This window comes from Callithrix jacchus, chromosome 15 (assembly GCF_049354715.1).
Source record: "Callithrix jacchus isolate 240 chromosome 15, calJac240_pri, whole genome shotgun sequence".
Taxonomy (NCBI): domain Eukaryota; kingdom Metazoa; phylum Chordata; class Mammalia; order Primates; family Cebidae; genus Callithrix; species Callithrix jacchus.
In genome coordinates this window covers 102,887,141-102,914,701 of record NC_133516.1, presented here as the reverse complement: position 1 = coordinate 102,914,701, position 27,561 = coordinate 102,887,141, and the positions used below count along the sequence as shown (strand labels likewise).

General features: G+C 43.3%; 1 protein-coding gene across 1 annotated transcript in view; it reads right to left on the bottom strand.

The window, feature by feature from the left end:
- Positions 1-25,430, bottom strand: part of PLCXD2 (phosphatidylinositol specific phospholipase C X domain containing 2) — a 52,890-nt gene extending 27,460 nt beyond the window's left edge. Inside the window, exon 1 of the mRNA XM_035274438.3 lies at positions 24,693-25,430. Coding sequence (XP_035130329.1) covers positions 24,693-24,855 — 163 coding nt within the window. The 5' untranslated portion in view covers positions 24,856-25,430. The remainder of the gene's footprint in view (positions 1-24,692) is intronic.
- Between the last annotated feature and the right edge of the window lie 2,131 nt (positions 25,431-27,561).

The following is a 27,561-nucleotide window of genomic DNA, read 5'->3' as shown; positions in this document are numbered from 1 at the left end:
AAGCCCCCGTGGTGGCAATGTCACGTGGAAGAGAGAGATTTGAATGGGAAAAGGTGAGCAAGGTTCTTACTCAGTGTTGCTGTTATTGCCTCCCACGCAGTGTTAGGTGATTTGAGAGCTAAGGTATGGGAAAACGAGCCAGCTGACCCTGTGAAGACCAGGGACAATCCATTTGCTCTTATCTAGAACACAAATTACTGCTTCTTTCTGAGGGTTGCCCTTTGGGGATTGGAGATCTCAAATGAGTGCATACTAGTTTTTAGTTAAAGCACTTTTATTGCCCGTTTCTTGCAAATCGGAGTAGTTGCCATTGTCTGAACTCAAACAAAAGGAATTTAAAGCAAGCTTCTTGGGAACCTGGTTTCTAAATAAAACAGAAAGAATTCAAACCACACACTATGAAATGATACATTTCATTACAATCCAATGGCATTTCGGATGACATGATGACCACACTTACAGCCATGGAGGGAAAAATGACACAGGAGTTAGGTCAGGCATATGAGGATACAAACTCCCCATCTGGGGAGGTGAGGATGGTGACCCCGAGTCAAAGAGCTCCTGACTTCACACATTTAAGAGAACCTCCTGTCTTCACCACCCATAGGTCCTCCTGTCTCTACGTCCTTCTAACTTGGAAGCCCATTAGCTCCTCCAGGTGATTCCCTGATCCCACTCTCCCCACCCCTGTGTATTCACACCATTCAGTGTATCTGTGCCTCTAGAGACTGACATCACAAAAACTTGTTCTTAGGGGGTGAAGAATCTTACTCTTCTATGTACAAAGCACAGATATATCTGAGTATTACAATTTTGCAGGGGAAGAGGGAGGGGAAATAAGGAACAGAAATGCCTACGAAGACTCCTTAGGGGAGTGATTATAAACGAAAGAACGAAACAGCACTGCCCTAGATTGAGGTTCCTGGCTTGTCTGGGTTAGACCTCTGACCCTGTCTCTTTTTATCCTTAATTGGGCTGCCCCTCAATGCCTCCAGCAATGTTTCCCTCCCATCCGTAAGGTGACCCAGTACTGGACAGTTCTATTCCCACCCCCTGTCCCAAAACACGAATGGGTTGGGAACTACTGAATTCCTTCTTTTCCAGTAATCTTTTAAGCATTCTCACTTGCAATTTCTAGGACCACCACCAAGTCATTTCTCAGTCTACTCAGTCCCAAAGGACCCAGACTTGCAGTTTGTAAAATACTAGTTAAGAAGGAAGAACTTTACAAATGGTGAGTCCTGACATCTAACTTAGTGAATCACCAGAGCTCTGAATAAGGTAATGGAGTGTCCCACAGAGGATAGGAGCACACAGTCTGTGGCCAGGCTGGCCGAGTTCATAATCCTGGCTCTACTGCCTACCAGTCATACGAATAAAATGCTGGGCCTCGGTTTCCTCATCTACACCATGTGTATAACGTCAGTACTGATTTTCTTGGTTTGTTGTGAACACTAAGTGAGCTAACTCAGGCAGGGACTTAGAAGAGTCCGTAGCCAACAGAATGAGCTTAAACATGTTATTATTAATTATTAAGAAATTTGTGTCATCTTTTATTTGCATGATACTATCTGAGAAACAAATAATTCTGGTTTTTCAATAAAGCCATGAAATCTCAGTAAACATTTATATTTGAGGATCTGCCATGGCAGTTAACATTCAGGGCTAGGAAAAATGAAAATCAACATCACAAAGAGTAAATTCGGATCATAGCATTATACGGTTGAAGTTCAAATTGGCACTAAAACTAAAATTATAAATTATGAACATCTCTGACCTGCTCCTATGCCAGTACTTGGAAATAAATAAACACAGTGACTACACAATTTGAAGGTATAAGAGAGAAAATTCCGAGGATGTTGTTAAAATTTTTAGCATCACAGAATTAGATGTCATCAAGTGATTTTTATGGAAAAACAAATCCAACGTTTTTCCAGCTAAAAATCCAGCTAAAAATATGTTGAATGACAGCTTTTTGGAGTGTGGGAGCCTATATAATCCATTATTTGAAATGAAAAAAACAGTAATGACTTCTCAACCCGTCAAAAAAACCCTATCAGTTTTCACAAATATCAAATATCATTAAAACACTCAAAACCAATAGAAACATCCACAGATAATCCTTCCCTAATATAAACAGCAGAACCAGTAATATTTTCAAAAGCTTTTCTGTATTTTTTCTACAGATTGAAAATATTAATGCACAGTTAGTTCTTAGACATGTAGGCATGGCCAAATATATGTTAGTTCGTCTCTCTCAAAATGCTTTATCACCCAATTTTTCTTTTTAGGCCTCTCAAGTGTGCTTGTTTTATTCACAGGGTTTTTGCTTTTTTTAGAAGACATTTTCACTCAATAATGTGGTAAGCTGAGAGCAATAATGCACAGCTTGAGCCTACTGAGAGGGTAGCTGAACTATGGATGCAACACATTCTCCATTTTTTTAGCAAGATGTACCTGCAACTTAAACGTTTTTGCTAGCTCACACAATGGGATTTTTTTCCTTAGGTAGTGAATTCTGGATAAAATAAATCTTATAAGTTGTTACAGAAGATATTTGGACAGCAAGAATTTGGATGAAATATCCAAAGAGGTGTTCGGAGCTAAGGTCCTCTCAGTTACCAAAGTATTTATGTGCATGTCTATGTGGATATATTGGCACTAAAACTGGCCCATCTGATGTCAAATGCAGAAAATTCTCACATTCAGTGGAGAAAAAGCCCACCTTTCGTTTATTTGGAAATATTTTTACTAGTATCAATAGAGAACTTCTAATAGATATTGATAATTAGTTTCCAACATTTTTTAAAGACAAACATTATTTTGAACTCATTTTTGAAAGAGTCATTGAAACTCCATGTAAACTCCAAATTTTTATCAAGACTTAAATCATATTATTGCTATCAAAACTAAGATGGTCTGGTCCACTGTAAACTTGGGCTGAAAACATATACCGAATGTGCATGTATTTTCTATAAAGAATAGTCAGAGTGTTCAATTAAAGCTTGTCTATTTTATCTCAGTCCGAATTTTAGGTCACATGTTTGTAATGTGCATATTCCTTCTCTGACTATTAGGCTATAGTTTGAAAGTGAGGTCAGAGTGATGCAGGTGCTTGCAGAAAAACCAGGTGCGGCTATTTTCCTAGTTACCCCCAGAGCTGATGCTGCATAAAGTTGCGTTGAATGTCAAATTTATTTTTCTAAATTAATATAAAATATGTAAACTAAAAAGATATTCTAGGCATATTAATAAGATCTCAGCTGCAAAGACTATTCCCTGCCCACCAACAGCAAAAGGATATTAAAGGTTCCCAAACACAAAAGAACCCCCCAAAACACCTTTGTTTTACTTTATCTTAATAAAGCTAGGTAATTCACATGATGGTAGCTACCAGACGGATCTGTGCAGCAGCAAATGCTCAACTAGGTCAGAAGACAATCTGTGCACACAGCAGAAGAGAAAGCAGGATCATGCTCAGAAAAAGATAAAAGATGTAAGTGTTCAAGCCAAGAAAGAGTCATTTGCTCCCATCTCTTAAGGAGGAAAGGAAGAGAGAACAGCTGCCCCCATCCAGTGGAACTGGAGTCAGAGAGGTCCGGCTGAACAGTGGCTCCTCCTCATCACTGCCAGTCCATCCTTGAGGGTTTCAGAGATGTCAACCTGGTGACTTATTAATCAGTTTTAAAGAGCTGAATGTTTCTGAGAAAATATAGTCGTTCCCTTTTGTTTGCAGTTTCAATTTCAATGGTTTAGGTTAGCCACGGTCATATGTGGTCCAAAACTATTAAATGGAAAATTTCAAAAATAAACAATGCGTAAGTTTTAAATTGTGCCCATTCTAAGGAGTGTGACGAAATGTTGCGCCTTCCTGCAGGCCTTGCAGCCGGGGATGTGAATCATCCGTTTGTCCAGCTATCTACGTGGTAATGCTACCCAACCATCTCAGTCATCATGAAAACACTCAAACACCACTATAACCATCAACGGATAATCTTCCCCTAATATAAACAGCAGAAGACGTAATAGTTTCAGAAGTTTTTCCGTATGCTTTCTACAAACTGAAATACGAATGCATAGTTCTTAGAGACATAAGCATGCCAAGCATGACCGTCACAGTATCACGGTGTTGGTATTCCAGGAACCCAAACTCTACTTAAGAATGACCCCAAAATGTGACAGCAGTGATGCTGGCATATTGTTACAATTGTTTTATTTTATTACTGGTCATTGTTATTATTCTCTTGTTGTGCCCAATTGATAAATTAAACTTGATTATAGGTGTGTATGTACAGGAAAAAATCACAGGATGTATAGGGTTTGGCTCTATCATGGTTTCAGCCTCCACTGGGAGTCTTGGAACATACCATTGCAGATGAAGAGACTCCTATAAGATTTTATGATTTGATTTAACAGAGAGCCAGAAGACGCTGTCTTCACAGAATTTCCATTAAAAAATATTTCAACAGGATTTTTTTTAAGAAAATGGGCTAAAAAAATGAGATTTATGGCCTCATACACATTCTAAAAGCGCTTGCATTTTAATGACCTATGATTTTTAAGAATTTCAATGTTTTTTTCAAATGTACTAAAACGAAGGCAGTCAAAACATTCCTACTGAAGCTCATCTGATTAAAAACTCTAGTTTCCTGAGGTCTGGAGAAACCACTGCTTCATTTTACAAATGGCTGAAAACATGTCTCAATATGCATACAGGCCATACAGGTAAAAGCAGCAAGGCCAAGTTTCTGGAAAAAGAGCCATTTAGGAGCTGCTGCTCCTTCAGCATGAATGTCCGCTCTCGGACTTAGATGGTGATGAGGCTATGCCTCTCTGGCCCTTCAGAGAGCCTGGGCCCAGCTGACTCCGGACCCCCTAGAGTCCAGGTCTGACTTCCCACAGAGCCCTTCACCAGCTCACTTCCCTGTCAAACATCCTTCCAACACAAGACAGCAGCCAGCTCTGAGAGCACTAGGCTTCCAGTAGAGCCCTGTTGAGGGGCACGCCCCCAGAGCAGGGACCAAAGGAACCAGCCTACAAAGGATGTTAAGATATCGCTCGGATAGACTGCAAATTTGGTGCCAGTTGCTGCAGATTTTCCCCAGTGACTCCTTACAAAATGGACACGATGTTAAAAAAAAAAAAAAAGCTCTCTTCAAGGCACATAGTAAATTCTTAATCTTGAATATGAACATGTGACAAGAAAAAAATGCCATTTTTAATCACCGCTCTCCTCTCAGCAGAGTGAGTCCTGGTAGCTGGAGTATCTTCTGTTTGCTGAGCACAACCGCAATATTCATCCCTGGCATTAATAGCTTTTGACATACTGGAAGCAGTATTAAGCCGTGGGAGCGGGGAATGCCAGTTTAGAGACACACTTGGAAAGACCTCAGTTGATCTGCTGGCAAAGGGAGAGAGGCTGAGGAGCTGGGAGTGAAGGCTGAGAAGGCTGAGAATCAAAAGTGGAAGGGAGAGGGGTCAGCGGGGGCTGCAGGACTCAGAAGAGAGACTCGGGAAAGAGGGCAAACCTAATAGAAAATGTTCAGAGCTACAGTATGCTTTCACTTCTACATTTCTCACCAAATGAGGAGTAAATATTTTTAAAGGGACAACTTGAAGGGGTAGCCTATTACTAAGCCTTAGTGCAGCCCTGTTTTGAGCTCCATCCCTCGAGGGACTCTGCTCTGTGGACCTTGCCTCCTGGCTTCATCTCACCTGGTGCCTGGACCAGAGTCCCCAGGTATGGGTAGACGTAGATGGGGAGTAGGGTGGCACCACACAAAGGGGGGAAGTAGGCGGGAAAGTACAAGAGAAAGCTTTCTCTCTGATTGAGATGAACCCCTTAAAAAAGACCCCTTTATAAATGAATTTTTTTTCTTGGTAACTTGAATTAAAACCCTACCAAAAGGGCTGGCAACATAAGCATTGAGAAGCAAGATCTAATTTGGGGGCATTCGAAGGGGGATGATGTATAAAGTCACAAAAGCATGAAGCAGAAGATGAGACAAACCCCAGGAATAAAGCTTTTCACAGATACTATCGAAGTAACCACAATAGCCAGAAAACGTGTTGTTCAGATAATCCGCACAAACAGGCGACTTTCAAGTATGAGACAGGGAATATCTTTTCATTAGCTGACTAAAAATTTACGACCACGAAGAGTCCAGCTTAAGCTTCACATTGCCCAGAATAGCACTGCACTAGGGTAGAATGCAGCAGGTCATCACTGCAGAGGCTCAGGGGCTCCGACTCTGCTCCTCCACAGCCACAGATAAGTCTGATGAGGAACTTTCTATAAATAATAAATGCCTCAGCCTTGTGCTGCATTTGCCTTATTTAAAGGTAACAGATTACTGGAAAGGGTAAGCAAGCCCCTGGGGCTCAGGGGTAAGCCTCACAAACTCCGAGCAGCCTTTTATGAGCTCTTGCAGTACAACAATCTATATAAACCGTCTGGTGACTGTCCTATCTAGAATAAGCATTTAGATAACGGAGGCCAGCCTGATTCTCCCTTTGCTTTCCCCCGGTTATGTAACAACAAGATGGTGGCATAAATGATGTGTTCCTTCTCCCCTTCCCTCTTCCCCATTTGCACGCTGCTGGACTATTTCCCTTAATTCTGTAAGCTGGTGGAAGATACAGACAGAATGGCCAGACTCTACAGTTCCACTGACATTTAAAGGGCAAGCCTCCTTGTATCATAAATAATGACATCTCCCTTCCACACACAGGGAAAGGATAACTGAAAATTACTCGGGGCCAGAGCGGGAGGGAACCTTTGAAAGTTCCCTGGCCTAAAGGACTAGATTTGCTGCGATTTTGCTGAACACTTTGGCTGGGATAGCTTGTTTCATGAAGGGTTGAAGGAAATTAAAATCAAAGGAATTCATCCAGCTGTTGTTTTTCACCTCTGTTCTTGATTTTAATATGGTTACCCTCTCAATAAATACAGACTCCTAAGACCGGGTCAATGACATCAATAGGATCTGGTTTTCAAATATTTTCTTTCATAAAGAGGCTTTTTTTTTTTTTTTAAATTGCTGGATCCTTAGTGCCCGGTGTTAACTCTGAGAGAGCTTCTATCTGTGGTCAAGCCACATGGCTTAGGTCCATTTAAATTTCTCCATCTGAAGGAGAAATTCATTTTTCAGGAATCACATATTCAGTACATATATCTTTAACAATTCTCTCTTCTTTTCCTCTGCTCTGAAACTCTTGGAAACCTTTTCATCCAATAACTAAGAGCACCCTGGAGACAAGACATTCAGTTTATCTCCCCAGTGTTTGTACCTCAGCTCCTTCATCATTAACTTTTTGGTGACCCTGGTGGGGGCTCTTGTCTGAAAATAACTTCAATCTACTGAGTGCTTATCACGTACCTAACGCCAGGCTGGGCATTTTACTTACATGATCTCATTTGATCTCTGCTACAATCCTACAGGACAGTCATTACCTGCATTTTACAGATGAAGAAACTGAGGCTCAGACTAGTTTTGCAACTCATTCAGGGTTGCAAAGATCGCGTGTGGCTGCCTGGGACAGAGACCCAGGTTTGTCAGACCTCAGTGGACACAAAGATACCCTAGGGATGATATTATTGGTTCTACGTCCTTACTGATTTAACAAGTCGAGGCATTGCTCATTTACTTTCAATAACATAGTGATTGCAGAATTTGTCTTTAGAGCTACATGCCTGCCCCCACCCCCCCATGCGGGAAGATTGATGAAGAGATTAAAGCTATTTTAAATTTTGTGAAGACCTGCAGAATTTCTACACAGGGACACAGGAGGGCACTCTAACCTTCTCTCAATTGAAAAAACAGTCTGCAATTCCACAGCTGAGCCCGAATCCCAGTGCTGGTACTGACATGACTTCTGTGAACCTGGGCTTCCAGATTTGTACTTGGAGCTCTGTTTCTTCATTTGCAAACTTAGGAAAGTGAGTGAAATGGGACTTAGAGTCTCTTCTATCTTAAGAATTGGATAATTCCACTTATTAACAGCTTATTAAAGGCATTTGTGACTATTAAGGAAGGACTATTAATCACTGCAAAGAAGTAACATTTTTCTTTCACGCTTACCGTACTTACACAGAAAATATGCCTGTAAATTCAACCCATCAAACTTGCTAAAAGCAAATCATTCCCAAGGCTGAAGTGATGTGTATTGTTTTTTGGCTCATCTGAGAATTTCATCAAATTGCTGGGGACATTCTTTCTGCTCACACAGATTTATAGGGCCCCTCTTCCTGCTGGGCCTTGGGTCTGTCCTACGGTGATTAAATGCATTGGCTAATAGTTCGCTTATTGCTTAGCATTTATGGGATAGTGCCTTTCACTTTAAAGGCTGGTGTTTCATTATTTTGTGGGTCATTTTAATGGAATTTGTCACTGGAGCTTTGAAAAAAAATATTCATAGTTACCTAGCTTGGCTGGAATTTTTCACAGGGCAGGGTTATTTTAAGATTTACTTGAAAAATTGAAGAATGGCTCAGATGCAGAGAAGCTTCTTAGCTAGTTCCCCTCGAGAACAAGAAGGGGTCTTCTCTCTTTCCTGTAAATGAAGGCCTAAGCTAGGTGTTCTGAGAGAGGAGAGGGAAAAAGGAGGAGAGAAAATCCAGGAAGTAGCAGTCTAAATTACATGAAATGGGAATTTGTACATCACACCCAACGCGGAAAGTGAATGAAAACACACCCACCCTGAAGACCAGGGTTCTGAGAGCTTACACACCTGCTAAAGCCTCATGCTGGTCTTTCTGTGTAGAGGCAGAATAGAAGCCAGAAAGACTTTTTTCTGTACCGGAGCCTTGCTGGGTGATTACTACACAGACCACTTCAACCACTGGGCTGCTTTTGTTCTGAGTTAATAAAAAGCCTCCTAGATGTCTAGTCTTGAAAAAAAAAAAAGTAACTTGTTCAGCCAGCACAGGTCAGCATGTTGTGGTAGTCCTTCAAACATAACCATCCTTCTGGGTCCTCATGCATTAGAGTCCCAACATGGGAGCAGATGGCCTCAGATGAAAAGAAAATTACCCTTTATTACAACGAACAAAAGCAACTGAAGTTACAACCCAACACTGGGTCAATCTCCAACTCTATCAGTGTCTTTTATTCAAATGCAATTAAATGAATTTGCCACGACCTAATTTTTTACAATTCTAGCATTGTTGTCTGGATTTCCTCTTTGTACCTGAATTTCTTCATCTGTAGAATGGGAATAACAGGAGTACCTTCATCATTCATTTGTTATAAGAATTAACTGACTTGATATAAATCAAACAGAGCAATATTGAGCTCCTAGAAAGTGCATGTGTTAAACAAACAAGCCATTCTTCTTCTGCTTCTTATTCGTAAAGCCTTGGGGCATCTTGAGAAGACTTTGCAATGCAGTTATAAGATTTTATCTTACCTTAGGCATTATTACTTGCTTCCAGCCTGTCCTAGTTTCTCCTTAACTAGAAATACAGATTTTTAAATATCTGTTTTTTTATACTTAAATTCTTTGTAGATATATTTCAAGATTCCATGTCTCTCCCCTCCTCTTTCCCTCCACTTTTATCATAAAGTGCTTATTCTGAACTGGACAGCAAGTATACAGAAATGACAAAACAGGTGTATACAGCAGAGAGAAACAGTCCCAACGGGATATATCGTGTCCTATAATGGAAATGTGCACAGAGGTCATACGTGAGCTGAATTGTAATTGGCCAGGCAAAGTGAAGGTGGGTTATTGGAAGGGAGGGTGTTCAAAGACTGGAATTACAACAGGGACAGTATATTTCTTTCACGGTTTTCTTGAAGCCCAATATTGTCACTGGTTCCCTAAAGTCTCCAACACAAAGCACAAAGTGCTTAGTATAATGCTGAAAATCTCTCTCCATCTGGCTTGTCTGTCTTTCCCTACCTTTTCCATTTCCTTCTCCTGTTACTTCTACAGGTAACCATGGCAGCCCTCCTCTGTTTCCTGAAGGTGCCTTTGTTTTCTCGTCTTTAATTTTGGGCATTTGCTCCCCTGTCCCTGGAATGTCCTTCCTCCTCATGCTGAAATCCTACCTGTCTCTCACAGCCCAGCTCACAGGTGCTCTTCTCTTGAAGCGGTTCCTTAACCCCCATCTAGAAGTAACATCTCCCTCTCCAGTTCCCAGCACAGTTTGCTTGTTTCTGTATCATGGTACTCACCTCACATGCTTTTATTGACTTGTTCAATTTCTTATAAATCTTGTTCATTTTTTGTAAATTTCCTACAGTCGCTATTATGATATTAGGTACATATTAGGTAATCAAAAGATGTTTAACAATAATAGCTGTATATATATATATCATTTATTTTACAATAGGCAATATTCTAATTACATTGTATATGTTATCTTGTTTAATTCTTAAGTAACTTTGTTGTATAGTACAAAATTTAACCTCACCCAAAAAAGAGGTATGGACTTTGCCCTCAGTCCTTGGGAGGTAATTGCTTAAGTCCTTGGATGTCCTGCCTGATAAACATATCTTTATTTACCTGAGAGCTTTGGGCCATAAGATAGAAAGTCTAAGGATGTAATTTGTGGCAGAGGATTTGAGTCACATAGGTATGGGCTTAACCTCTGAAGGGCTGGATACTAAGGTCAGCCATGTGGAAGCCCAGAAGATTCTGGACACCAAAGCTCAGGAGAGCTTCCCCGGTTAGCAGTACTCTGTGTGGTACCGTCACACCTCAATACCAGGAAAGAAACACTGTCCTGGGGAGGGGACAACAGGAACCCCCACATATGGAACTTTCCTGAACTTCGCCCCATGTGCCTCTTGCTTCAGTTGGTTTTGATCTATGTCCTTTCACAGCAATAAACATTAATTATAACAACTTTCAATGAGTTCTGTCAATCTTCCTAGCAAATGATCAAACGTAAGGCTGGTCTTACGGCTCCCAAACCTGTAACTGGTGTCTGAGTGAGGGTGGTCTTTGGGCTTATGCTGCCCCTAACTTTGCACTTGTGAAAGGGCTATTATAATTATCCCCATTTTACAGATGAAAAAGCTAAGAGACGGAGGGGTAAATCTTTTTTTTTTTTTTTTTTGGAGACGGAGTTTCTCTCTTGTTACCCAGGCTGGAGTGCAATGGCGCGATCTCGGCTCACCGCAACCTCCGCCTCCTGGGTTCAAGCATTTCTCCTGCCTCAGCCTCCTGAGTAGCTGGGATTACAGGCACGTGCCACCGGGCCCAGCTAATTTTTTGTATTTTTAGTAGAGACGGGGTTTCACTATGTTGACCAGGATGGTCTCGATCTCTTGACCTCGTGATCCACCTGCCTCGGCCTCCCAAAGTTCTGGGATTACAGGCGTGAGCCACTGCGCCTGGCCGGGGTAAAGCTTTTTACTCAAGGTCATGCAAGAATGAATGGTGGGATTTGAGCCTACAACTTACACTCTGGACTACTTCTTCATAGTTCCTCCTGTGTGAATAACAAAGATAGAGGTAAGATAAAAGATAGAAGAACAGGACGGGCACAGTGGCTGATGCCTGTCATCCCAGCACTTTGGGAGGCCGAGGCTGGAGGATCACTTGAGCTTGGGAGTTTGAGACCAGCCTGACCTGGTCTCTACTAGAAATAAAAAAAATAGCCAGGTGTGATGACACACCCCACTAGTCTCAGCTACTCAGAGGCTGAGATGGAGAACTGCTTGAGCCCAGGAGGGCAAGGCTTCAGCGAGGCGTGATCATGCCACTGCACTCCAGCCTGGGTGACAGAGCATGACCCTGTCTCAAAAAAAAAAAAGCTATAAAGAACAGACATTACAATAAACACACGTTCTTAAGTGCTGAAGATGTTTAGGGTGGCTTTCATAGAAAAACATCTTGTATTCCAACTCAGGTATTTAATCTATACAAATATTGCAATAAATTTGATGTGAACAGATAATTTTGCATGTTAAAATATTTGGGACCTGAGCTAAGAATATATTAATTTACAAAGTTATTAATATATATGAGAAATATGCCTTATGGTTATTGAATATAGCAAAAGATTTATCTAAGAAAACAAAAAACCCTCACAGTCCTTGGGGACAATCTTACAGTCCCTTGCCTTTCCATTTTAATTACCATCATTAGTCTGTGAGCTCACCTGACTCCACCAGGCGGACTGACCTGCCCTTTCCTGTGTGATTCCATGGCAGTTAGTTGATACTTGATGAACCTAGGACATTGAGTGCTATTTATCTCCACATCTGTCTCTGCCACCTAACTGTAAACCTTTGAGGGCAGAATCATGTCTAATTCATGCCTATATCTCCATACTTAGTTTCTGGAATTTAGTAGGTACTGAATACGTCTATGCAGAATAAATGTAAGCATGAATGCCAGAATTAACAGATGCTTAGAGAGTTGCCTAAGGCTGGTAGGCCTAGATCTCCCTATTCTTTCAAACCTCTATTTGCTCCATCCAACATTACACAGGTAGAGTTCACTCTCTGCTCCCTTTCACCCCTTGCACCTGTTTACCCCTAGCTCCATTTGTCTCCCTGTGTCCTTCTAGCTTGAGTTATCTGGGTCAGTGAAGAAGAATGTGTCAGAAAACAGAGAAACAAAATTAACCTGAAATGATGACTAAAGGAACAATGGTAATAAAATGTTACTGAACAATTTTAAAGGAAAAGTACCAGAGAGGAGATTTCTTGCAACTTACACCTGCATATTTATCTTCTAATAATATCTCTGTGGAGCCACCAATCTCACACGTCTGATTAGGTCCTTGAGAAAAATGCAACATTTATAGAGAACTTGACTTCATATTAACAAGTGCAGAAAGGCCGAGGCACCTCTAGGGCATACACATTTAGTCATTATGAGTCCAAGGTTCCAGATCGGGAGGCCATTTGCTAGTCCCTTGAACCAAAGATAACATCTTTAAATCTTCTTCTGAACCTGTCAGACTTGCTTATTTTCCATGAGGCGTGTGGGAGACTATTAATAATAACCATCAAACTGCCTGCAAAATCTGAGAGAGCCACGTGGCCAATGTAATTTTTAATCGGTCGCCTATTGAATTCGTAATTATCCACAAGGCAACAAAGCAACTGTTTAAGGCAGAACACTTGGAAGCAGAGGATGTTGATCAACTTACTCTCTTTTTATGTGCTGAGAAGCCAAGGGGCATCTCACTGGTTGAGGAGAGAGAGCCCGGGAATTAAAGTCAGTCTGGGTCTACCCTGCAACGGGCCGGATGAGGCTGGAGGTAACTGGAGTCCACCGAGGTTTTCAGGGCACTTCATAGACCTGCAACTCTTTCAGATGAAGTGACTACGTGTGAAACAGATGCAACCAGACCCGCTCTAGTTGAAGTCTCTCCCCAGCAGTCTCCACCCCTTTCCCTGAGGTGACCAGAGGGGCAGCAAGGAGGTACAAAATCTTCCCTGCTCTGCAAGGCACAGTGAGCATTCCATTGCCTTAGGTGTCCCCAAGCCAGCGCCAGCACCCTATGATTTATGTGAGTCAATCCCATGTGTGGGGGCATTTTAAAGCCCTCTACATGAGGAGGGGTTCCTATTCTCTTTTGAAAGATTTTTCTCTTCTTCAATTGTCCAATAGACCCCAATCCCTACTCCAAATAAGATACTGTAGATAATTCATTTGTGAGAAATTCTTCTTCTGTTTTGCTGATGTGTATACTGCTTTGTCTCCAAATAGATGGCATCATCTTTTTGTGAAGTAACTCCTCGCAGGGGCCCTTGGTCATTCCCTAAGGAGCCTTCTCAGCTCTGAGATTTTTTTTTAAACAGCGTTTTTGTAAACACTAAAGAAAGAATAATAACAAGCTTTAGGAGAAACCAGAAAAATGTTTAGTTAGGGTAGGAGAGGCAGTTAACATTAAATGAATGTTTAGTTAGGGTAGGAGAGGCAGTTACATTAAATGAACTATTCTACTATAAAATTCTCGTGCTTTTATTGAGCCTATTGGTGCCACCCGAGATATCTGTGCATGAAATAAAGCGTGTTTGATGCTTGTGGTGAAGCAACTGAAAGCTTCCATTTCACAGCTGGTTTACGGTATAGTAGACACAAGCTAATGCCTGTGCTCACACCTGAGCTGCCAAGGGACAACTCAGACAGAACCGGCAGAACACTAGACGCTAGACGAACACGAGGGGGCACCTCTCTGGGACTAGAACTCCCAGGACAAATTTTCTAAAAGAAACTCAGGACAAATTTTCTAAAAGAAGCACAATCCTAGTTAAAATCTAAAAGACGTAATCTAAAAAATGAGGATATCAGCTTTAAATTCAAACCATCTGATATTGGATATAATAGTATCTGTGGGTGAGGGTAGAAGGGTGGGCAAATTGTGAAATGTGAAGATTTAGCTCTGAAACTGTCTCCACTGTGTGCCACCTGTGCCCTTCTCCCAAGTCTGAAACGTGCCACAGGTGCCTCAAACAAAGCACCTCTGCTTCCTTCCACCACCTCTACACCTGCTCCTTCTTCTTCTTCTTCTTCTTCTTTTTTTTTTTTATGAGACAGAGTTTCGCTCTTGTTACCCAGGCTGGAGTGCAGTGGCACAGTCTCGGCTCACCGCAACCTCCGCCTCCTGGGTTCAGGCAATTCTCCTGCCTCAGCCTCCCGAGTAGCTGGGATTACAGGCACGCGCCACCATGCCCAGCTAATTTTCTGTAATTTTTAGTAGAGATGGGGTTTCACCATGTTGACCAGGATGGTCTCGATCTGTTGACCTCGTGATCCACCCGCCTCGGCCTCCCAAAGTGCTGGGATTACAGGCGTGAGCCACCGCGCAGCCGCTCCACCTTCTTTATCCATACTTCTGGGAATGCCATCAACTTTCTCTCACTCACCCAAGCCAGGTGCACCTTCTCTTTTGCCCTCCAGGTAATCACCAAGTCCTGCTGACACTTCCTCCCTTTCTCTTCATCCAAGCTGTCACGCTCCTCGCAGGTCAGCCTCACCACCCATTTGAATGACCTCAGAGCAACCTAATCGGTTCCCTTGATTACAGTACTTCCTGGTTCCCATATATTTTAAGATGCAACGAGAGTGATCTTTCCAAAACACAAAATTGATCTTGTGGTTTGCATGCTTAAAACCCTTCCCACTCCTGTTCAGGTAAAGTTAGATAACTTTTTTTTTTTAAGATGGAGTCTTGTTCTGTTGCCCAGGCTGGAGTGCAGAGGTGTGATGTTGGCTCACTGCAACCTCTGCCTCCTGGGTTCAAGTGATTCTCCTGCCTCAGACTCCCAGGTAGCTGGGATTACAGGCACCCGCCATCATGTCTGGCTAATTTTTGTATTTTTATTAGAGATGGGGTTTCACCATGTTGGCCAGGCTAGTCTCAAACTCCTCACCTCAAGTGATCCACCCGCCTCAGCTTTCCAAAGTGCTGGGATTACAGGCATGAGCCACCGTGCCCAGCCTGAAGTTGGATAACTTTAAAATAGCTTTTAAGACCTCTAAATATGTTGTCACTTTACTCCCTGGCTTTCTCCTCCTTGCAAGCCATAGTACAACCATAATGAAATATTTAGGTTTGTTAAATGGGCCGTTCCCTCTCTTCAAGATCCTCACCCATTTTATTTCCCCTCCTAGAGCGTGCTTACTCTGCTCGTCTTATCCTGGGGCTAACGTCTGTGTATTCTTAGAGTTTAATTACTCATAACTTCCTCTAGGAGGCCTCCCTGGACTCCCAAGCCTTGTTAAGATGCCCTTGCTGGCCAGGCGTGGTGGCTCACACCTTCAATCCCAGCACTTTGGGAGGCCGAGGTGGGTGGATCACGAGGTCAAGAGATCGAGACCATCCTGGTCAACATGGTGAAACCCCGTCTCTACTAAAAATACAAAAATTAGTTGGGCACGGTGGCGTGTGCCTGTAATCCCAGCTACTCAGGAGGCTGAGACAGGAGAATTGCCTGAACCCAGGAGGCGGAGGTTGTGGTGAGCCAAGATCGCGCCATTGCACTCCAGCCTGGGTAACAAGAGCGAAACTCCGTCTCAAAAAAAAAAAAAAAAAAAGATGCCCTTGCTATATGCTTTTTCCAGCAGTGATGTATACCTCTCTGGTCATCCTACATAGCTATGGTGTTACAACTGCTTGATTAAATGTGCATTTCTCCAACTAGACTGTCAGCTCTTTGAAGGCAAGGACCATGTCTGTACCGATCACCACTGAATCACTAGTGCCTCGGAGAGAGCCCAGTACATGGGAAAAATTAACATACATGTGATGAGTAGAGGGGAGGAAACAATGAGTTTCTCATGTTCACCCACAGTATCCCTAATAGCTGCTGGGTCGTTTTGTTTTGGCTCACTCTCACGCAGTCATCTCAGGGGCTTTACCACCCATTTCTGACCAACTCTTTCAATGGCTGCTTTTTGCCATTAAGCAGACATTCAATCTTGGCATGGCACATATGGCTTATTAGGATCTAGTTCTTGCCTACTTTTCCAGCCTCATATTTATTCCTTTATTTAAATAAAATCCATGCTGTAACCACACCAGACTGCCTGGCCTTCCTCAAGGTCACCATGCTCTCTGACTCCTCAGTCCCTCTGCACTGGGACACCTGGCTTTCTATTCCTCACTCTTTATATTTCAACCCAAGGGCACTCTTGGAAGTCCAATCCACCAAGCTTTCCTTCAGTAACAGAATTGGGTATTGGTTTTCTGAGTGTTACGGACCCTATGCATTTTCTCTATCATGTTTGAATTTTGGCTTCCTTCCAAGGTCATATTTTCATGAAGAACAGGGAGAATAATCTTACTGATCTGTATCATCACCTGATTTAACACAGTACCTGGCACAAAAGGGCATTCGGTAAATGCCTTTTGAGTTAATAACTTTCCTTTAAATGAATACAATTTTTTTTTTTTTTTTTTGAGATGGAGTCTCACTCTGTTACCCAGGCTGGAGTGCAATGGCTCGATCTCAGCTCACTGCAATCTCCGCCTCCCAGGTTCAAGTGGTTCTCTTGCCTCAGCCTCCTGAGTAGCTGGGATTACAGGTACATGCCACTGTGCCCAGCTAATTTTTTTTGTTATTTTTAGTAGAGATGGGGTTTCAACATCCTGGCCAGGCTGGTCTCGAACTCCTGACCTTGTGATCCACCGTGCCTGGCCTACAAATTTTTAAATATAGGCAATGAGAACCAAAAGAAGCAAAAGGAGTAAGCAGGCACTAATGTATATTTTAAGCCAAATGAACACAATACGCTCATATATTCCTTGTGAGGGTCTGAGGGTCCATATGGACACCTGCTGCCAAGATGATGACCTAAACTGAAACCTGGCGAGGATGGATGAGAACGCTGTTTCCACCTTTCTCTGCTTGACATTTATCTGGGGAGTGGTGTATCTGGATTCAATTGCACTTTAAAAATAACGCTTTTCATATATAAGCCTTCAAATCATACATGTTCATAAAATATTCATCTCAGTCTGACAGGGCCTAGGAATTTTTCAGTTCCACCATAACTGCAGATTGCTGCTACACTCGAACACATTCGCATTATAGCACACAAATGGGTCCTATTTTTTCTTTATTTTCATCTTGTCAGGTCTCAACAGAAATAAAGATACTGATACAAATTATCTAAGAAGAAATGATACTTTACAGCTGACAGATCTAGAGTAATTGGACATTAACAAAAAAACCCCAACCTGTTATTTTCTTATTTAGCTGCTTAGTAAAGACTGCCTGTGTTTCAAAGATGAAATAACCTAGACATCCCCCTTAGAGCAAGGCAGGTCTGTGTAGTTCAACCTGTTTTATCTTGAAGTTACCTAGAGACCTACTAACGTAATCTTTGATCCTCACAGTGTTCAGCAATATAATCCAAATTCCTACTGATGTTTACCAACACAAGAGAGAAGGTGGAAGGACTCCTGCTTAACCACAAATGTAAATACTAAAACAAATTTAGGCCCAGATCTCCTCCACCTAAATTTGGTTCTCGATGCATGTTCAAATTCTTTTCATACGCACAAACACACCCACCTATTACAATGTCTACAAATAATCCCTCCTCTGCAGGCCTAGTTTGAAACTCTAATTGGGGTTAGTCAGCATTGGCAAAGTGGTTTGTGACTTTCCCAGAGGCAAAGTTGCAAGACGGGAAAGCACTTCGCTAGCATTACCTTTGGTGCGCCCGTGCTTCTAAGTTCCTAGAGGCAGGAGAGAGATGGAGAAGCTACCTGTCACATCTAGCGGAGGTCAGGTCAGATCACGTGTTAGAAACCAACTCAGCAGCTTCAGAAGCACGTCTGAGAGAGGAGCTTGCAGGTGGGAGCAGCATGCTCCAAGGGTCTGAAATGTCAGCAGGCATGTTTCGCAAGATGTTTATGACCGGTAAACAATAGCAGGCATTGAAATTTGGGCCCAGTGCGGGTCGAAGCTGAGGCTAAGGTCACAGCTAAGCATCTGTGCATGTGAGTGTATTTGGGTGTGTATATGTGTTGCATGTGTGGGTGGTGCATGTATTTGGAGGGATGATGAAGCTATTCTTCCAATAGCTGGGGAAGGAATTATAAAATATGTATAAGCATTTGTTCAAAGGAAAGCGTTTTGTTACATTCCCACTCTTGAGCTAGGAACAAAATGGCTGGGCTAGGAGGGCAAGTGATGAGGAAATGAACAGAGCAGAACAGAGTTAACAACATGCTTCTGTCACAGAGGGCTGAGTTTTCCCCAAAGGCTCTGGATATCTGGGGATGACAAAGTCTGACCGCTGAATTTGGGATGGGACGGGACAGAGTAAATAAAGAAAGTGTTCTGGCTCTCTTGATCAGCCATCCTCATAGTGCATCTAAGACTCCCTTGGCAACCCTATGTGTATCCTTCCCTTAATTCTAGAGCCTCTTTTGCAGGGTAACCATTCAAGTTACCCTAATATGATCGGACAGAGAACACCGCGTCAGATAGTTTATTTGAACAGTCAGCTCCTTCACTAGACTGGAAATTACCTGAGGGTATGAACTGCACCTTATACCTCTTTTTTGTTGTCCATTCCAGGCACAGGCTTTCAATAAATGAATGTAATAATTGACTCTTTAAAAAGATATATCATAACAATCATTATTACTTTATAGTGCTTATTTTGTGATAGAAAGCATACTACATGAATTAATTTATTTCTCACACTAAAAGAATGAGGTGGTGCACAGATTACCTCTGTGTTACAGAGAAGGACACTGAGGCACAGAAAGGTTAAGTGATTTGTCCAAAGTCAAAGGGCAGAGTCAGTATTTAAATCCAGACAGTCTGGCTGTAGCGTTCATATTCTTAATCAATCTATGATCTTTCTTTTTTAGACATGTGTGATTCTAGAATTCTTTGTGGCTTTTGTGATTTGTGGGAGGAGAGAGGGCTAGCTGAGCCTTCTTAGGAGTGAAACCTACCAATGGGACCACGACAGTCACCGCCTGTTTTTACTCTTCACCATGGCCACCCCGAGGGAAAGAAAGAGAAACAAAACAAAAATAAACTAGTCCCATTTAAGAGACTATTTTGGTCTCATGTGATTTTTTTTTTTCATCGAGTCAGCCTTGCTTGGTAGATTCAGCTTGGTCCTTGGTTTCCCACAACCTACAGGTCTCCCGAATCCTGTAGGAGAATGGATTTGTTTTAGGGCCATGGTTCATGCATTCCTCAAAGTAGAGCCAACCAAAACTTCTTGTTACACAATTTATTTTGTGCCATTCTGGGGAGGTCCCAAAATCTCTTTTAGATGTGCCAGATCTGGTTCAACTTTCAGAAGCAAGATCAGAGTAATGACCCCATCCTGCTCCACTAAGTGATTTTGTCTCCATGTCACACATGTGGGAAGTGGGTGTTGGGGCCGCAGGAACAAGACCTGTAGAAATCTCCAAGTGCTCAAGGGCAAAACTGCTAGAAAAGGATAGGATTCCAGAAGGGTAGAAAAAAAGAGAAGGGAAGGGAATGATCACTAGCAACATGAGAACAGAGAATCATCTGGGAATTCGAGAGCAGTGAGGAGCACCTGTGGAAGGTTGACCCTTGCAAGGGAAGGCTGGGGACCAGGTCAGGTCAGTGGAAAGAAGGCAAAGAGGAGAACAGGAAATGGGATCTGGGAGAGGCAGCAGCCAGCAGCAAAGATGAAAAGTTCTAATTTGACATGGGAAAGAGGAAGGCAGGAGCAATGGTGGGTGAAAGAACTGTTCCTAGAGAAGAAGTTACACCAGAGCTCTGCTTCTGACTCCTGTGACCATTTCACTTGGCCTCAAAATTTTCATTTCTAATGAGGGCTTAGTGATGAGGCTTGTCAAGCTTAATCCTCAGGAATATTATGTGCAGTAACAAGAAATGGACTGGAAAATCTTCATATGGTTTCACGCGGCTATTGTGAAAGTTGAATTTACCCAATCTACTCAGTTCGGCTCTGATCACAGTGAAACATGATGGGGGCTGCAGACCATGTTTCTAGCGTTCTTATTCCAGACTTTCCATACTTTCAAGTATTCCCTCAACTGCCACCAATGACGGCCCTGCTACCTTCTACTGGGATTGAGAATTGTAAAGAAAAATAAGATACTTTCCGTTGACAAGTTGTTCACATGGGAAAAACATACGCTTAAAAATAACAATGTGTTGAGAAGTACTACGACAAAGATACTATAACAGGGATATAGAGGGACCAGAGAGGGCGTCCTCCAGCCAGTTCCCTCATATACCCCCATTTACTAACTCAGTTGGTTAATTCCCCCTGGAAATCCCCCTCCCCAACCCTGACCCTCAAGCCATATCCCTTGAAGTCCTGACCACTCCTCAAATTCTAGATCAAATGTTATTTTCTCAACAAGGTAGTTCCTAATTAATTCCAAATTCCAGAAGTTGGAATTAATCTTTCCCTTCTGGGTGCTTCTGTAACATGTTATTTGTGTTTCTGGTTTAAAATTTATTCTAATTAGTTTGTTTTTTAATAAAACTGTATGATGAAGGTACATACACACACACACACATATATATATATATATGTTTCTTAAAGTGCACCTAGGGTCTGGTGAGGTAAAAGTTCATTTACATCAAGTAATCTACAGCCCCTTTTAAGAGGCTAAAGTGAATGGACCCTGCTTCCTTCTGGCAATTGTGAATCCTTGTTTGTACATTTTCTTTTTTTGAAGAGGCATATAACAAATAGCTTTTAGACCTAAAATGACCCAATAATTCCTTCCAGCTCTTTCTACATTGGACAAAGAACAGGCAACAAAATAAAACAAAAAACTCAAATTAATCATATCATTTTTAATCTGGAAGGGACTCTACATTTAATTTAACCCAATATCTTAATTACAAATGAAGAAACTATGTCCTGAGAAATTTGGATACTTCTTCAATATTACATGGCAAGAATCAACAATACATTTCACAACCCTTAGGTTCAAGGCTCTTCCCAAGAGAAACTTCCCCAAATGTAAACCAACTAGTTTACCTTTAATAAGAAAGAAAGAGTGCATTTAAAAAAATGGAATAGCATTAAAATGTACAGAGAAAACAATTCATTGAAAAGCAGTATACATTGTAGAGAAATGTTTTTCCATTAGTCCATCTGTCCATAGAGAATATCATGCTTTCACAAACACAGTGAAACTGTAGAGTTTAGAGCTTTAACTAAAAAATCAGACTTTCGTGATGTCTGGATCCTTTATCCTTCAGACATCAAATGATTCTATACAGATAGCAATGAGAATTATTTTGAGGTTCTTCTCCAAGATATTTTAATATGTTTGGTGGTCCTGGTCATTAACAGGTGTTCTTAACAGTTGCGGAAGTAAAATAATACATCAAGGCTCTGTTGAGAGGTGCACATTCACACATGTTCTTTCCCATCATGACAGGCAAATGCGGCAGGTGCACTCAAATGTGACATATTCTACTCCATCTCAGTTCTGCTGTTATTGCCAGAAGGCTTGCCTTTTCCCTCCGCTTTCCCATGTCCTCACTGCCCTATCACCATCCGGATAGATCTGACTCTGTCCTACAGATGCCCCAGACTGGGCATGTGGGCGCATGCACACGCACACACACACGCACACACACACACACTCTGACACACACACATTCACACACACACACACACACACACGCAAAACAGGTTGAAGCACCAAAATTGAATTTAAAAGTTACTGCATTCCAATTCTAAACAGGCATATGTATATATAATATGTGCATATGTATGATATATAATATGTATATGTCTACATATATCACAATTCACAACTATATGTATATATAATATGTATATATCTACATATATGTACATATAATACGTATATATCCATCTATACATTCGAAGTGATAATCACTTAGATTAATACCACCTGCTTTGAAAACCTCTTTCATTCACTGCAGAGGATGGTCTGAAGAAACTGGCTTTCAGTTAGGGCTACTCCCACTGCTCTGCCACTGCCAAGGACCCTTCAGGGCACAGAGACAGTGCCCGGGTTTTGCAGCTCCACAGGGGCTTAAATACAACTTCTACCACTTACTATTTGTGTGATCTTGAGAAAATGACTTAACTTCTTTGAACAGTAATTTCCTTAATTCTAAACTGAGGATGTTAATACCCACTTGAGGGAGTCATGAGGATTGGAGGTAATGTACAATGGGTGCTGCGTGCGAGTGCCCGGCAAATAATGGCAATTCGGATGCAGAAGACGATAGGAGGGAACAGTTAGAGAGGAAGTGGGAGCACGATGATGGCCCCATTTCTCACATGCCTTCTATATTTCAGGATTTCTCAGCAAGGATTGGCAGAACTTGACTGCTAGTATCTATCCAGTGAGTATTAAGCTCAAGGTAGAGGAAAGAGAACAGTAGGGCAAGTCCGTGAATGGCTAGCATTTAATATGTGATTTTCCTGTCTTGAGCCTACACATACACACCCTTCATGTCCCTTCCACTGCTGAGAAAATAGCATTTCACAGTAGTGAATTTTGCATCTTTTGAGGAGTTAAGGCCATTGTTTTTTCCCTTTTGCTTAGCACAATCAGACTTCACAAAGCAGGGTAAAAGGATTCCTGTGACCCCATGGCGGCTAATCACATCATTTCCCGTTTCAGCGGTAGGCCCCAGCTACTGCTCCCTGGCTACCCCAGCAATTTTGGTAACTGCAAGATATCCTATCGATCACAGAACACATGCCCAGCTCCTTTCTCCAGTCACAGAGTCAGAACACACAGCCACTAGCAGAGCTGCTGTTATGGTTTGAGCTGTCCAAAGTACAACAGGGAAGGAGGAAGCCCCAGCCTACCCGGACATGCCCCGAATGACACAGCCATTTAGGGCCTGCATAACATGCCATTCTATTTGCAAACACATACTACCTGCTGGATCACTCAACAAAGTCATTCCATCAGAAGCCTGAAGGCAAATGACTAATGTTAAAAGTGGCCCATGCCTAATTTCAGTGACAACTCCACAGGCGCCAATGAAACACGGAAGAGACCCGTTCTGAAGCATGCCCAGCTGGCATCCCCAGGGAGCTGTAGTCAGTGGCTGATAAAACATACTAACATAACTATAAAGAAATTTTGCAGCCCTCTCCTTGCTCAAAAGCAACCTGGGTCCATGAGGACAATGAACCTCGAAGACATCCAAAAGAAGAGGTGAGTAAAGAAAAGCCTGCATTTGAAGCCAGCATTGCTCTTTCTCATGCACAGAAAGCAAAGATCGGGAGTTGCATGAGGTCATCTTTTCAGCCACCAAAAACAAACAAACAGAAAACCGAACCAAACCTCAAACACAAAAAACAAAAAACAAAAACCCAGACGGGTGTAGGGAATGCTTGGGAGTTTGTGTGGTAGTCTAGGGGTGAAATTCAATTGTTATGTCTCCAAGTGAAAGAAAGGACTGGCAGTAGTCCATCCCCTGCTTCTAGGAGTGCTTTCCAGTATCAGCACTGTAGGACACGCTCAGCACACCAGACCGAACTCACTGTCCAAATAGCCTTCCCTAGAAATCATACATTAACCACCTTCTGAGCGGAAGGAAGAGGACGCATTTAACAAATGATGTCAAGGCATAAATCCTCCAGCAGGGAGACAGTGGCTGGAGCAGAAGTGCAGTTCTAAACCAGTCAGGCAGACACCTGTATACATACATAGAGAGAGAGACAAAGCTTCAACCACCACCACCTCATCACGCCTAACAACTGCCGGTGGGGAGAGTTGGTATTCTCTATTCTGGCTTTTCTAACAACAAAAATGTGTCTTTATGCTCAGTTCTGATTCTGAACGTGTTCTCTAATGCTTATGCATTTTTTGTTTCTCCAATACACAAGGTCAGATAAATGAGAAAGAAAATATTGATCCAGATCTAAAATTGTTCTTGACTTTTAATTCATTATGTCTCCTTCAAATGATTTAAGTTAATGCAGCCCTCACATACACATAACGACAGTGAAAAGGATAATATTCTTAGAATGAGGCTAGCAAATAGAAGCAAAAAACAAACAAACAAAAAACCCCAAGCAAAAACAATGATGCTTCCATTCTCATTAGTCCTGTTACCAATGATGCAGCCTACGGAAATCTCTTGAAAGCAGCTGCTTCGGTGTTAAGTTTTTGGCTTGGAAATAAAAAGGGGTCACTGACAATTAATTTCTTAGCACAAAAGAAAAGCAACCCAGCCCCTTAACAACACTAAAATGGCAGAAGTAAACACGGTGGGAACAAGTAGGAATACCTGGGATTGCCAGATTGGAAATGGGGAGGTTGTGGAGGTGAGGGGGGAGCGAGGCCATCCAGTCGGCATTGCAGACCTCCGATGATGTCTTTGTCCCGCTGGGGTTGGGGGAGCAGATGGTCCCCATCCTGAGTTTCCTCCTAGCCTTCCTAACTGCTAGCATCCCTGTCGTTAAGAAACCGGCCAGTCTCTGCCCAGTGCCACTCACTCAGCGATCATCGCTTCTCGGGCTCTGTGGACGTTTCAGGGCGACGCTTGCCACGCCAGTCTTTCCAAAATGCCTTTCTCGCCGGGAGACGGGGCAAACAGATGGATCCCTACCCACTAGCACCCGCAGTCCCCACTCTCTCCGGCCCAGCCTCGGCTCCGCTGCCTTAATCTGCTCAGTCCCAGCTCTGTTAAACTTCTTCCGTTCCCCTCTGGAGACGGGAGAAGGTAGGGCCCTGGAGATGAATCTCACAAAAACTGAAAGTCCGAGGAGCAGCCCCGCCCGGAGCCCCTCACAAGACAGGTGCCCACCCAGTGTTCAGCCGTGCCTGCGGGTCCATACACGTGTGCGCGCCCGGGCGCGCCGGCTCCAGCCTGATTTCCGTTTCTATCTATGTCACCGGGCCGGGACACAAGCCGGGCCTGCCTGCTACTCACCACCCCCGCCTCTCCGCACAGACGCCCCCTGTCCTGTGGCTTCCCGAAAGACACACACAAGTGCAGCCGGCGGCAGCCCGACTCCCGGCAGCCCCGCCCCTCACTGCCGGGCAGATTTGCCGGGATAGGCGGCCCGTGATTGGTCGCTGGCGGAGCGCGCTCCGATTGGCCGGGGGCCTCCGGGCCGCCCCTCGGTCCGGCTCCCACGCCTCCCCTGCTTCCCAGACTCCGCCCTCCGGTGCTCTCGTCTTCCTGTGTGTGAGTGTAGAGGCGCGTGGAGACGCCTCGGCAGCGACTGCGTTCGTGGGAACTTGCAGGCTTCGGTCAGTCGGTCCTCAGATAAGTCCTCTTTCCTCCAGCCCCTCACACAGTGGGCACTCAGATGTTCAGCGCGACCACAAACGTTTCCTTCTTTCTTACACACGCACGCGCGCACACACGCACATACACACGCACACACACATGCACACACACACGCACATACACACACGCGCACGCACACACGCACGCACACACGCACATACACACACGCGCACGCACACACGCGCACACACGCACGCACACACGCACACACACATGCACACACACATGCACACACACGCACATACACACACGCGCACGCACACACGCACGCACACACGCACACACACGCACATACACACACGCGCACGCACACACGCACACACACATGCACACACACGCACGCACACACACGCACATACACGCACACACACGCACACACGCACACACACGCGCGCGCACACACACACACGGAAAGCGTTACGTTTTCCTAAACCACAGAAGCAGCAGAAATGTAATAGTAAGAGGCCGAGAAAGGTGCTGTATTGTACCAGAGCGAGCAAAGAAAAAAAAAAAATCAAGACAAACGTATGCCAAATTGCAGGCTCTTTATTGCCGGCAGCCACGGAGGACTCACGTCTCTCCAACCCGTGGCCCCGAACTCGGTGGGAGCAAGGTGTTTAAGCTGTGAAACCATATCCTTGTTCCCTGGGGGCTCGGGGGTTGGGCAAGCAAGCTGTTTGTACAGACGCAAAAGTCAGCGGTTTGTTGCAAGGGGATGGGCAATAGGGGGAAAATCTTAACCTTAGAAAATAACATATCTGAGAACTACACCTCTGCTCAGGGCCCAGGTGGCTTTTCTATAAGATGGCAGTGCTTAAGCTTTTTTTTTTTTTTGGTGCCTATGTCATTCTCCCCTGTTATTTAGTGCATGAGTCAAATAATGTATTCTTCCATTAAAACTGTTTGGTCAGTTTGGTTTAAGGGTTCATACGGGGATCTTAGGATCATTAGTTTTACAGAATTAATTCTTGAGTGGATTATCTTGAGCAACTCAAGGGCCAAACACAAGTCCTAGTAACAGTAGGACCTTGCTGTCCATTGTAGGTATTTACACGGGGCAAGATGTATGCGGGTGTGCAGGGTACGGGGTCAGAGAAATTGTTAAACTAAGTGAAATGCAGTTAAAGCTGAAAAGTGCAGGCTAGCTAAGATGATTTTGGGGCAGTAAAGAGTTGTTGTGTTACAGCTTAAGGGAAGGTTTTATTACACCATACGGGGGTTAGTGAGGGTATAATTAGGGGAATGATAGCATTCACCTTTTCCTTCTAGATCTCCCAGGGTCAGGTGGAACTTGGTTTCAGAGCAGGGGACGTTGGAGGCGGTAATGGGCAGCAGTGCTTCTCAGCCTGTGTAAAAAGGTGGCTGCAAGTTTAAATATAACCAACAGTCTGCACCCAAGTTCGGGTTGGACTGGTTAAATATGCGGTGTGTTGAGGACAGCCTACCTAGGAGGTTAAAGTCTTCTACGGTTAAAGTTGCCACTGATGGGGATGTGGTGGGAAGGGTGAGGTTAGGAGAAGGAAGGGTAGGAGAATGGAATTTGCGGGTTTTTGGGAGAGGTTTTGGGGGCCGTATGACTTCGGCAATTTGTCCTAGAGGGCGGTTGGGTCATGGTGGGGCCATGCGCTGGAAGGTAAAAATATTTTCCCAGTCCCATCCTGACACATATGGTTTGATACCCCAGGTGCATCCTGTGTTCCATCTACTGTCAGGGTTGAGGATAGTTATTTTGAGTGGGTTACAAGTGCCAGCGGCAGAGCATGGGTTTGGGGAGGACACTCGTTGGAAAGAAATGAAGGCATCTATGTTTTTGATGTATCCTGATAAAGTGGAGATGGTCTTACATCCCCTCATTGGGGAT